The following is a 13,441-nucleotide window of genomic DNA, read 5'->3' on the forward strand; positions in this document are numbered from 1 at the left end:
GGCTCAGTAGTTGCCAATTACTGCACATACCTGTCTGACAAGAGCCAGCTGCAGTGATAGGTAGAGGATGATTTGGTGATCTTCTGGGGCCAAGTCACGCGCTCTTTAAGGACGATCACATAAAAAAAAAAAAAGAAAAAAAAGTGACTGTTAGCTTGTACTTCACCATGAGTCACACACAAGCACAGAACAAAACCCAGTCCTCTCCTACTGAAAACCAATTCAGTAATGGGAGCACACCGAAACTAGACAAAAAGCAAATCAATCCTGGCCTGGCTAAGCCAGGCTTACAGGAACAAGTATGTGAAACACAACTGCCAGGATGTTATCCAACTTACATGCTCCTTCACTAAATACCATTTAATGTTTTAGAACTTGGATAACTGATATGCAGGAAGTAGCTCTTAACGCATGGCAAACCCATTAAAGCATTATTTTAAGTAATTTAGGTGAGGGAGATAGTCGTTCAGCTTGTTCCTATATTGCCACTTCTCAAACAATAGCAGAGTTTTAGGTTAGCACTGAAAAAGTAATAATAGTTTCTGCAGTTGTTGTGACTATGAGCATCTAGAGGTCTAAAGATCATGAGCCCATGATGTGAGCTGGTGCTCCAACACACAAAACATCCTCCGCCCTGCAGCTTCTAGTCTAATGGCTGACAGTAGACTCCTGATGTGGAGAGGGAAGATAATGAGGATTTGATGACAGGAGCTGAGCCTGGGCCAAAACCAAGGCCCTTACTTCTCAAGCCTGGACCTCTTAGATACTACCTTCTAGCCCACAGCAGGCAACAGTGTGCACTGCAGGGATCCTGTGGCTAGTGACAGCTGTAGTGTCTACAGAACCAGACACAGAGGCCCTTCACACAGGCTTGTGCAGTGCAGCAAACAGGGATGGACAACCAGGGCAGAATCATCCCGCTCAGACTACACTGAGCATGAAACGGCAGTCTGAGCTTGCTAGCCCGTGGAGAAGCCATTAACCAAAGCAACATGCAGGTAAGTGTTTTGAGGACCTAACTAGGAGCAATGTGGGGCACTGGCTCATGCCACACTGGCAGCCCAGCCCTGGGACCAGCGGATTATTGCCTTGCTGACCCACAGAGCTCACTCCTAGCTCTGTGGCACAGGGAAGTCACTTCACGTGGAAGAGATGGGGAAGAGGAAAGTCCCTCGTAGCTGATCGACATTCCTGACACCTCTTTTTGGGCTGCATTCCAGGATCTGCACCTGCATCACCCTGCCCGAAGCAAGTACAATTAATGTCCTCATGAAGGAAAAACAACAGGCTCACAAGGCTGGTGGTTAAAAACCCTACCAAAACTATTCATTTGCTAATAATAAACAAACAATCAAAAGAATTACTTCAGGAAACAAACCACACACCATTTTAATGGCAGCCACCTCTCAAATGCCATCTTAGCCTGTGAGCAGGAAGTTGTTGGACTTGTTTTTTATAACTAATGTCTCTAGAATGAATTAATTCAATTTGAACTGAATGTGTCCTGCAACTTTGCAAGTCAAAGCAGCACTAAAGGCTTCTGAAGCAATGCCAAAGACATCAAGGTCTGTACTAATTGCACAAGTCATTAATTTGTCTCCCCACTTTAAAAAACCAAACAAAACCCCAAACCAACCCCAACAACAAAACCAGAACACCTCCCCCCCACACACACACAAAAAAAAGAAAAAAACCAACCACAAAACACCCACAAACGCCTAAAACTAACCAAAACCCAAACAACAACAAGAAGGCTCCACAAGATGGAACCTAGCTTTGCCCTAAGCTGTTGGGAGCAGGGTGAGCCACCTCTTTGGCAAGCAGCTCCTGTGAAACCTTCAATAGCCTCTCCAACAGTAAATAACAGGAAAGTTCACACGGGTGTATGGGAGAAGAGGTTAATGGTACTTTTGGAAAGAAACAAAGTTACGTTACTGCTCAGTATTCTGAAAAAGTATTAAAAAAATATTTGATCCAATCTCCAGCTGAAAAGGCCACTTACAAAGATGGCTACAGGCTAAACCATGGATTGAGAGATCATACATGTACTTTAAAAACAGGTGAAAAACAAGGAAGTGAAACAAAAAGAAAGAAACCAAACCTCAGGCATTTAGGAAGACACTAGTAACCAGCTCACAATCACAACATCCCTGTTGGCTGGGGTTTGAGTACTTAATGTTTGGCTAGAAGCTTGTGTACTTCCTAGCTAGAGTTAAGATACCATGAAAAAAAGTTACATCCAGTGGGAAAGGTCAAAGGATAAAAATAAATGCAGTTTAAAAGCACTGTAATTACATCAAGATTGGGCAGTAGTGGAAGTATTACATTGCAGTCCAGGAACTACTGCAACTTAAAAATATACTCCTGATCTAAAAAGTAACCACATAAATTGCTTTTTAAAAATTTATCTTTCAGATCCCCATAGGGTAAATATCCAGAAATACATCCGTGGTTTCAGCTTACTACACACTCTTGCAACCACTGCAAAACAAACATGCTGGACTCCTTGCTCAGCATCAGAAAACCAGCTAAGATCCAGTAACATGTTCAACCTACTACATCTGTACTTTGAGATAGCAGAGATCTCAAATTTTCTTCACTTTTGTAATGCGTTTATTACAATTTATTTTTAATATACAAACTATTTAATACAGTTTATTACCATACCAAACCCAGAACTAGATAATTCAGGCCAAGATTTAGATCACAGAAGCTTCCATTTAATTGCCATCCAAAGATGCCTACAGGCATCTATATTTACAGTATTACCTGCCCAAACACCACCTTGTGTATTTTGGTTGGCGTAACTTAGTCTTAACAGGGTCAGGACGCTCACACCTCACCTCTACTACAACAAAACAGTTCTTAACCCAAGCACTTGAGGTAACTGTAGCTACAGAGGAATTTAATTCACAGATACTTTCAGGGCAGAGCTATTGCATCAGACTTCCCCACAAAATACAGGGGTGAGGAACAGCTGAGTGGTAATCACTTTGCATGGCTAGTTCCACAGCCCCCTTTTCATACCACAGCTCACTAATCACTCATTAGAATGGCAATCACCCCCTCCCCAGTAAGCGCACTGATGCCAGGTCACCTCACAGCAGCCTACACCCTGGTGGTGAAGGTACTTTCCCACTAGGAGGGAAACAGTTGAAGCCTGCCTCACACAGGAATGGAGACAAAACCAGCTTTCCACATCCACCTGCTGCCATCATGTGAGGAAGCTGTATCTCCCGGCACTGTAGAGCTCCCTGCAGCTGATTTGGTGCTAAGGTTATTTCTGGTTAGTGGCAGAACAGGTACTCTTACCTTGGATATCCAACCAAATATCACTGCATTTAGCCATCACAGAAATGGTTTTGACAGACTGTTGCTGAAAACTACTGAACTGGTTTTAAACTTTCAGGCAAGGATGCTTTACAAAGAAGAAAAAAAACCATTAAACCCAACAATTATTCTGAATTCATCCAAAGAAATACACAATGCAAGTGTCTGCAAGATTCCTACTCACCTCTCCAAAGTCTGAAGTGCTTTCTTGTTTAATTCATCCTGAGTGCCCTTCAGAGTAGCTGCAGGACAAAATACAATGCCATTTAAGAGTTGAATTCAATGTTTCAGATTAAATAAATAAATAGTTACACATGCACAGAGTATTTCAAACTGGGAGCACAAAAATGTGGAAATCTGGTGGTTCAAGGCTGGAAAACATGCCATTTTGTTCTTGAACAGAAGAAAAACAGTATTTAAATCTGAATTCTCAATTTCATTTTAAATAAAGACTCTTCCAACTCCCTTGTCTGAAATGCCAAAGCATTTTTTATGTACATATGCCACTGAAGAGGTCTGGGAGGAGAAGGGGCCATATGCTAACTAGATAATAAGACAATAAGAGGCCCTCTGCCAGATTGGGGTAAATGCTAAAAGCAGTAACAAGCAGTATATTCTGACTCAGATACAGACCGTCTCCACCACCGTCCTCATGTAGGAGGGTGTTGCAAGTTGAGCAGGGAACACCAGGAGCCAGATTTACAACTCCACGACAAAACCCTTGACAACACACCACCCCACTGAGACCATGACAGACTTTTAGTCTACTTCAGGGGTGGCATTAGCCACTAATGCTCTCCTTGGTGCCTCTCATTACTTGACTAAAGGATCCTGCCCACTACACTCACTTCTCAATGTGTGAATTAACTCCTACCAAAACCATATAGGAGGAGAAGAATCAAGTACTTGTTATGCCAGAGTACCTTATCATCATCATCATGAGCAAGGGGAACAGAGGAAGAGCTTAGAAGAGCAAGGCTTTCTCAGGTCCAAAATATCTGGAAAGCTAGTGACAATTTTCAGAAGTACATTGGTTATCTTATTCTGGTTCTTAGTTTTGAGATTTTGCATAGCAGTTGTTTCTTGTTCTGTCTATCCTGAATTTGAGATCTACTGGTAGATCTCACAAAGTAGTGAGGAGTAGTTAATCCATCAGCAAACAACCACCTATGAATATACTTGACTTCAAACATCAAGTCACTGTAAACTCCAGAATAGAAAGTAAGCAGTATATACATAAGCAACAAAACCAGATAAAATTCAAGTATTCTTAAAAGCTGTTGAGAGGAATGCGTTGTGTTCTACAAGACGAACAAAGGTAATTAGTTTCTTTGGACTCTGCCAACACGCTGGTGAGTGAAACTTTGAAAGTAATTTATTTTCCTGAAGTAGTTATAGTGATCAGACCTTTTTTATTCCTACATCTTCTGACAGTTCTTCAAAACACCCGGTTCATTTGGGAGGAACAGCAATCTTCATAACTTCCCACACCACAAAGATCAAAAACTGCTTATGCCACAAAATCTACTCTAAGTAGTAAAAACTGAACAAAAAATTTGCAGTTTAAAGAATAAATTTGAAGGCGTGGACTTTCATGCAAAATGCAGCATTTATTAGAAGTAGCTGGAAATAATTTACTCTCAATAGCCTTAAATTGAGTGTTCAGGTCCACTGCCAAATACTGGAAAAAGACAACAGAAGAGGAGAATTTAAAAAAATTTACAAGCATCAAGATGGATGTAAACATAAAAATTCTTGAGAAGACACTGGAAAGGAGCTATGAACATTCATCCAGAAAAAATATGTCAGATTTTTTCTCATGGAAACTACAAGATTCCTTATGTAAGTTAGAGCAATTCTGGAGATGCCACATAATGAGGAGCACTGAAGGAAATTTTACTGTTTGCCCCCCAAAATTTACATCAAATGCTAGGAGAACTTTTAGGTTCCACCTGGTAAGACTTCTGATTGATGTTCAGCTTGTAGACAGAAAGAGCACAAACTATGTTATGGAAATGATTACAACTAGTTAGCTTTGCCTCTGCACTACTGGAAAACAGCATGTGAGTCCCACCTCCCACGATATCAACTGCATCTTCAGCTACAACTACACTGGAAATCTAGTTGTCCATCTCTAGATTTGAGTCCGACTTGGATAAACACGTTGAAATTTGTGTTTGGCAATACTGAGGACTGATGCTGCAAGTTAACCTTGCCATTTACAGGGCCTTTACAGCTAAAGGAGATAAAAGAGAAAACAAGCAATGAAAAGTGATTTTGGGAGGGATGCGTAAGAAGCAGCTTGGCCAGGAGGTCAATGGAGGTGACTTTCCCCCCCCTCTACTCTGCTCTCGTGAGTCCCTGCCTGGAGTACTGTGTTCAGCTCGGGGGCCCCAGTGCAAGACAGACATGGACCTGTTAGAGCAGGTCCAGAGAAGGGCCGTGAAAAAGGTTAGAGGGATGGAGCACCTCTCCTATGGGTAAAGAGGGTAGGGTTTGTTCAGCCTGGAGAAGAGAAGGCTCCAGGGAGACTCTATTGCAGCCTTTCAATACTTAAAGGGGGCTTATAAGAAAGATGGAGAGAGGATTTTTTACCAGGGCCTGTAGTGATAGGACAAAGGGTAATGACTTATCAAAAATTAAAATAACCTGCAAAGTGGTCTGACCATGGTAAGGCAGAGAGCACAGGGGAGTTTAACTTTCTGAGGCTTCAGCAACTATCCCTGTAAGACACAGTACTTCTGCAAATGCCACCTTAGGAGCCCAAGATTTATTTTCTAAAGCACTATTTTAAAATAATTTTTTTTAAAAGAGCTGAAGCCTTACTAAAAGTCAACAGGATCTTCAGCAACACTTTGGTACCTAAATACAAAGCTCAAGTCACATTTGAAAACAGAGGAGGTCACATTCTGTGTTAGTAACCAGGTGCAGCACAGTAAGTGTGAATGCATGGAGTGAAACACAATGCTGAGGATCAGCATCAACACTACAAAGACAGGGACGGGGTTTAGTTTTAGTGTTGTCCCACAGACTGAACACTCACTAGCAGCTGCAGCACAATCAGGCCTATTTATGTAGCACATTAGTTTTATGGGAAAGAATTCAGTTTGTGTAGTACAAAAGTGTTCCATTATGTGAATCACAACATAAGTGGGGATGATGGAGAGAGGGACTTCACCAAAACACCAATATGCATGTACCCTTTTGCACACATCAATGGGTTTCAAAAAAACATTAGGTGTCTTAACACCTAATACAGCAAGGTGCACAGTTTTAGCACCCAGAATTATAAAGATTGTATGTGTTGACTGTTCTCTCCGGAAGCAACAATGATGGGTTTGTTCACTAATAAGCAATGTCTATTTTTTTATTTTTATTTTTTTAACATTAAATCAGTGCTGTCAGAATACAGGTTATTTATAAAATCCACAAGGACTGACAGAAAAAGTTTCCAATTCAGTCCCTGATCCATGGCCTTACACCAAAATTCTAAATGAAGACAGACACAGCACACACTCTCATCTCTGAAAGAGTGAGGGTCTGTTAAATCTACAAAGATTTCACAAAATGTGAGGTGGTGATGTTAAGATTAGAAGAGACTTGTATTTCATAATGCATTCTCAACCAGTCTTTCCTCTTTAGCCTTTGTTAAATTCATCTCACCTTTCCCTGTGTTCAAAGTATTCTTCAGACCTAAGGGAGGCAAAGTTGACAATACAGCTTATGTCAAAACTGGAACTACAAGAGGAAGACAAAGGTTTGCTGTTGACTTTGACCCATTGGGAACAGATCTGCAAAAAATTTAGCATAGCAACAGATGGACATTCTGTACGAACAAGAGATTTGTGCTTCTAAGAGTGAGGCAAAAGTGGCAATGACTTCCTCTGAGGACACATCTTTCAGCTACTTCAATGAGATTTATTTCAAGAAACACATAATTAAGACATTAAGAACAAGGAAGCTACACATACTGCTACCCAGCATAAGTTCCAGGAAGTCTTATTTCATCGAGGAGTGAATCTAATAGTTGTAAAGGGACTTTGATAATTACCAAATGTTCCCACAAGTTCTTTGAATTGTCATTCAGTAGGATTCTCTCTTCTGACTCCACTTTTTAGCAAGTGCTTTTTTGCAGGTCACAAAGGCTTTAATATAACTCCTCTGTACCTCTGTCACACAGGAGAAGTATTTGCTAAAAGGATATATTAAATAAGAAAGCCTGACCTTGAATGGAAGGCATCTTGATATAATACTGTGAGCTTTATAAGGCAACTGGACAAACACTTCTGAAACACTTTGCTACCATTGAATATGCTGACTCACTGAAAGTCAGCTCAAGCAGAAAGTTATAGAAATCATATATTCATACAGACTTTTGACTGTGTGCCTGCATATGTTGCTATGAACTGGTACAAACACAATGATAAACAAGATTGACAGTACAAGGCAGGATTACATAGAAGAGTTGCTATCATGCTTTCAGCAAGTTCTACTCTTGCTTCCTCATTGTGATATGCTATCTTTTAATGATACTAATGAAAAAAGGTCTCGTTAGTGCAAATTTGATGTTTTCTAGTAAAATGCTGTTTCATATTTATGATTATCATAAGTATGCTTTTGAAAGAAAAGACTAAATGGTTTTAATAAAATATAACCTGAAAGATTGAAATATACTCTTCAGATTTCCCTCAAATAACTGAGTGACTGGCCCTGTTGACTTAAAGGCTAGAGATACAAGGAGAAGGCAGATCTTTCACTGTTTCACAACATAAATCAGATGCTAATCTGGAAAAAAAAATCCAATAAATTTGTTGTGAAGACTGTCTCCTTTACATTAAAAAGGATACATTACATCTGAACCAGTCTTTTGAAAACTCAGAGAAGACTTCCCTTCCTGAAGAAGCTTCCAACTCACGTTTTGCTGCACCAAAGATTTTTAGAGCTAGAGTACAGCACATTCCTCTACAGCTCCATTCTTTAGAAACTACCTTCTTTCCATACTGAGGATAACAAATTGATCATAACGGGCTAATAGAGAAAACCACCTATCTCCAAAAATAGTCTCTGAGATCTTGTGTAGCTTTAGGGACAGTTTAAACAAAGTCTGGGCAAAATGCCCTAAAAGGTAGGCTGTTAAGCAGAAACCAATGTTTAATGAACTTAAAAAAAATTTTATATATATATATATATGAGAAAGTTCAGTCTAGGAAGGACATATGTTTCTTGACAAGAACTTTCTAGGAGGAAGTGTTCTGAGGCATAGAAATAGGGAACTGAAGAGAGCTACAGTGCCTGTTAGCCTTCGTGTTAGAAACCAGTTCTCAGAACAGCTGATCAGATAAGGGTGACTGAAAAAATACACTGACTTGCACTACTGAAGAGCACAAGCCACTTCCTCATATAGATGCCTTGCAGAATTCTGCTGTAACTTCCAAGGCCTACATACTTCCATGATACCATACAGTCATTTTAGCTTTGTTTCAGGCTCATTTGCTGGAAGAAGTTGGTTTGCTTCTATGGGACCCATCTGACAGAAAAGACATTGCTTGCATGGGGGCAGAACTCCTAGATGGGTTAGGAAACGTACTAGCTCAGCCATTATTCAAAGAAACCATGTTAGGAGGCCTTCTGCCTATGTTAGAAGTCATAGAAGAAACAAAGACTGTTCCCACCTGTGAGCTTGATGAAGGTCAGAGCTAGAACTCTCCCAAACACTGGGACTTCAAGCCCTTCTGGCCACCAAGCACCAAACCAGCAAGAGCCCATTGTCCAGTCATTTAAAACCCAAGCAAGCAGCAATAAAATAGATCCTTACATTCAGTGATCTGTGTCTAGTCAATATCCACACATACCTGCAAGGCAGATCTTTTTATCTTGTTTACTTCTAAGCACAGAAAGAAACAACATCGCAGAGAGGTTGAATCTCTGCGAGGAATCAGTATCATGCCAGGAACTGAAGTCAAGCACTTCTGACTCCAGTTCTTGGACTGTATTTCTTTATGTGATTTACCAGTGGGTGACAAAATAGATATGTATTTTGTCATATGAATGAAACAGAAAATAGATGGAAAGCTTGACTTCTTGTTGTGTAAATAAGTGAAAGAAATGTATTAAAAATACTCAAATAAAGCACACTAAGCATTGTCGGCTGCAGTCAGATTATCACCTCCTAAGTAATGATTTGCATTCCTTCCTTTACGTAAGTTCTTCACTTTTATTACCACAGAGGACAGTTCTCTGAGCAAGTGAACAGTCCCTATCTGTCTTGCAATCTGATTGTTTTTCATGTCCAGTCAGCAATAAAAGCAGGGTTTCTAATAAATTTCCATTGCTTGCACTAAAGACTTTGAACAGATGCTCTCTATACAACGTTCCTGACAAACAGGATAACTCACCATCAGTAGCTTGAAGACTGTATGTCAGGCCCAGTGCCAGGTAACCCTTTGCTAGGGACTCTCCAGCATCCTCACCCAGGTCTATCACCATTTTAGCAAAGTATTCTCCTTCTTCCAGCTGCAAAATAGGTAGAATGAGACTTATAGGCACTTCCTCTGTACCTGCTACAATTAGATTACCCCATTAAACTTACCTGTAAGTGATCCGAGAGCCATTCATACAAAGGCCTTCAGTGGTCACAGTAAACACTCATAGAAAGGAGGACGTAGAAGGTCAGATTAGCAGACCTTGGTACACATGCACAGTTTTGAGAAAAGTTTTGGTTTCGATTTAAGCATCCACCCCAAACTACTTCCAGATGTTTAAGGTTAATGAAGGACACTATCTTATTTTTGTATTTCCCTTCAGGCTTGCTGCAATCATGCAACCTTAAACACAAATGTTGGACCGACTGCCTAATATACTATCCTAGCAGTGCATTGAAAGGTCTATCAAGTTTCTTCCTTCAAAGGAAGACCATCTAGTTTCGTTGTATGATGTTTTGAAACTTCAGCAAATTTTACTTCCTTTTAAAGTGTTAGAAAAGTAAAACAAGAAAGCAAAACTTCACTGCAAGCTTTCAGCTGCTGCTTGCAATTCTGCTGCCACAAGAAGGTGGCAACAAATCCAGGACACAAATTTTGATCTGAAACACCACACTACCTTAGCAGCTCATGCTGCACTAGCCCCATTTTGCATTATTTGCGAAGACACAGTTCCCTTGAAAATGCATTTTATATTACAGATAATAATGGGAAGAGAAAGCAGTCATGACCTCTCAGGATCAGTCTCCAAACTGGTGAAATACATAAGCTGGTCTCTTTTACTACAGTACAGACTGCTCCCCCCAACGCTCCTTTTTAGCCAGCCACGCAGATCTAAGTCTAATGAAGCTTTAGTATCTTTACAGTTTGAGTTAATGATAAACAAACAAAAAAATTTATTACAGAATAGAGTGCTTCTCATTTCTAACTTTAAACTCTCATAACATCACTCACCCATTTTACACAGAAAAGACTAAGAACTGTAGACTGTACATATCTGGAAAGGTGCAGGCAAAAGCTGTAAGTAATACTTGAAAGACACAGCCTACAGGAAGACCTCATTTCTGTAAAAGACAGTCTGCAGATCTTGTTAACCACAATCAGAGCCATCCCTAATCAATAACCAGACACTGGAAAATCATCCTTTTAGAAACTTTTATCACATGATAACTGACTTTCTGGGATGGGGTTGTTTAATTCTGAGAAAATACATTATTGTTTGAAATCCATCTGTTTTAGGCGCAAGTACTGCAGACGTAACTGAAACGTGCTCACTTAATATTCAGCTTTGTCAGATGTCAGCACCTCGTGTTCCTTAACATCTCAAAGGAGTCACCCATAATGAACTGAAATCAAAACATACCAGCAGATCAGAAACTCCCTTTCTGCAATGATTTGTTAATATGCTGCCTATGAACAGAATCTACTTGACTTGATACACTATGCAGTCAACGGGCCTCCTAGTTACACCACTCGAAGACATTCAGGTGACAACATTAACTAACAGCTTCATAAATAAAGGAGTTGGTATTTATTAGATGGTATCAAACATAAAAAAATTACTGTTAACGTAAGTGTGAAGAAAAGCTGAAAAGTGCAAGTGAAGAAGCAATCTCCACTGCTTGGGTCTCTTCCTCACCTGCACAGCTCCCTGAGGCCATACAATTCAAACTAGATGTAGACCAACAGTTCCTAAATTTCTGAAACCTCCGGTCAGTCTGCCCAATGACCAACATGTATTTTCTCATCAAACTCTTCCCTGAAAGCACTACAAAAGCGTTAGTCTTGCTGGTTGCCTAGTCAACTACGAATCTGAAACTACGAACTGAAACAGGAGTACTCACTCCCTTGGGACATACTTGGGGCTACCGACTACATTGCAAGGACTGCCTTACATGTCATTATCCAAAGTCTACTGAAAACACTGGGAATAGTCCTACTGACTTCAACGCTGCTCAGATGAGACCCTTTAAACTCTGATCACACCAGGAAGACTGAGATTTGTTCAGGAGATTTCTTAATCCTGTCAGTAGCCCTGCTGACTTCCCCAACACATACTAAAGCATGTTCTGAGCCAGAGCCTAAGACAATGGAAAAAGAAAATGCCCCGTGACTTGCTACAGAGAAGAAAAAAAAAAACCAACCAAAAAAACCCCCTTCCCTTGAAACACTAACTGAATACTGCAGCTCTCAGGAACTTTTATGTAAGACACGAAATCTCTGCAGCCAAAAAATTAATTATGCACCTCTTTTGCCACCATAAACAGCTGTATTCCCACTCCCTTCATTGTTCTCCTCTGCACCTCACACACACTTTCATCCAAGAAGTCTTCATTAGATGAAGAAAAGAGCTATACAAGGAATTCTAACGATGAGTGAACAAGAATAGGGGTGGGTAGAGTGTATGAAAAAAAAGAGATTAAATGAAAGGTTTTGAGTTGAAATGGAGACATTTAAAATTGGGAGAGATTTTGCTCCATTGTTTCTCTGAATGGTCACCTGATGGTGTTTCCAGTCTCTGACTGATGGCCTACACTGCATAAATCAGCAGCACACCATTCAGCTTTCTTGCCTGACAGTTATCCAGGGCCACCTGTGAATGTGAGATTAATCTACTGCATGAATAGTTAAACCCACAACTTTTCAGAATGGCTGAAAAAGCACTTCTAGCACAAACATTCTTGTAAACATTTATTCATACTAAACATTAATGACATTTTGACCAGCCACAAATTCTCATGAATGCAAACTTGGGTCAGCCGAAGGCTGCTTTGAAAATAAGTGGCCTTGCAAACTCCAGCACAGCTGGTTCTGTTTATGAGAGCATTTACTTTTCCTTCTTACAGCACTCGGCTACTTCCCCTGCCCGCCTTGCTGTAGCTGCCATCTGCCCCCTCCCGTTCTCCTACTCTTCAGTCACTCTGGACAAGTGTGAAGAGCCAAACCTTTCACTCATGCCACCCACTGTGACATTCCCACTCCCCAATGGATGCCTCTTGCTTAGTCAACTATGATTCTGGAAACTACTAACTGAAAAAGGAATACGTCCCCTTGGGGCATACTTGGGCCTGCCAACTGAATTGCAAGGACTACCAGATTGCAGTCTGGATGAAAACTCCCTCTCCATACACCTGAGCAAGGGACCATCAGTAAGCCTGAGCTGTGATCTGCCAGTAAAGCTGTACCTTGCAGGGGTCCTTAAGCATATGAGATGTCACTCTGTGCTGTAATGATGGGAAAGGGAGAGAGGAAGGCCTCCAAATGAGGCATCAACCCTTCTAGAGTCCCACCAGATACAACAATTCCCAGCTGGAGCTCCTGCATGCTGCCACTTGACCTGAAACAGCAGGAGCTGCTCCCCCTTTCTTCTCTTTCCATGTGGTGTCAGGTAGGTCAAATCTCATCCTGCAGGACTTCCAGAAGTTGTGAGCTCAAAGTACACACAAATGAGCTATGTGGCAGAAAGTTTATCAGAAGAGTCAAGATGTCCATTTCTACTCCTACTGCACAGACAGAGGCCAGCCTCCATATGAAGGGAACCTAAACGGTTCATTCTCATCAGAGGGGTACTCAAATCTTAAGGTGACAATGTTGCATTGGAAGGGCAAGGAACACAGATCAAAACTTCTTAT

General features: G+C 40.8%; 1 protein-coding gene across 5 annotated transcripts in view; it reads right to left on the reverse strand.

Annotated features, from left to right (window-relative positions):
- TTC7A (tetratricopeptide repeat domain 7A) overlaps window positions 1-13,441 on the reverse strand; it is a 172,420-nt gene that overhangs the window by 99,200 nt on the left and 59,779 nt on the right. For all 5 annotated transcript variants that reach the window (XM_055725417.1, XM_055725416.1, XM_055725415.1 and 2 more), the window contains 3 exons: window positions 9,726-9,843; window positions 3,515-3,572; window positions 31-103 (listed from right to left, as the gene is read on the reverse strand). In XM_055725417.1, coding sequence (XP_055581392.1) covers window positions 31-103; window positions 3,515-3,572; window positions 9,726-9,843 — 249 coding nt within the window. The remainder of the gene's footprint in view (window positions 1-30; window positions 104-3,514; window positions 3,573-9,725; window positions 9,844-13,441) is intronic.

This window comes from Falco cherrug, chromosome 13, assembly GCF_023634085.1.
Source record: "Falco cherrug isolate bFalChe1 chromosome 13, bFalChe1.pri, whole genome shotgun sequence".
Lineage (NCBI taxonomy): Eukaryota > Metazoa > Chordata > Aves > Falconiformes > Falconidae > Falco > Falco cherrug.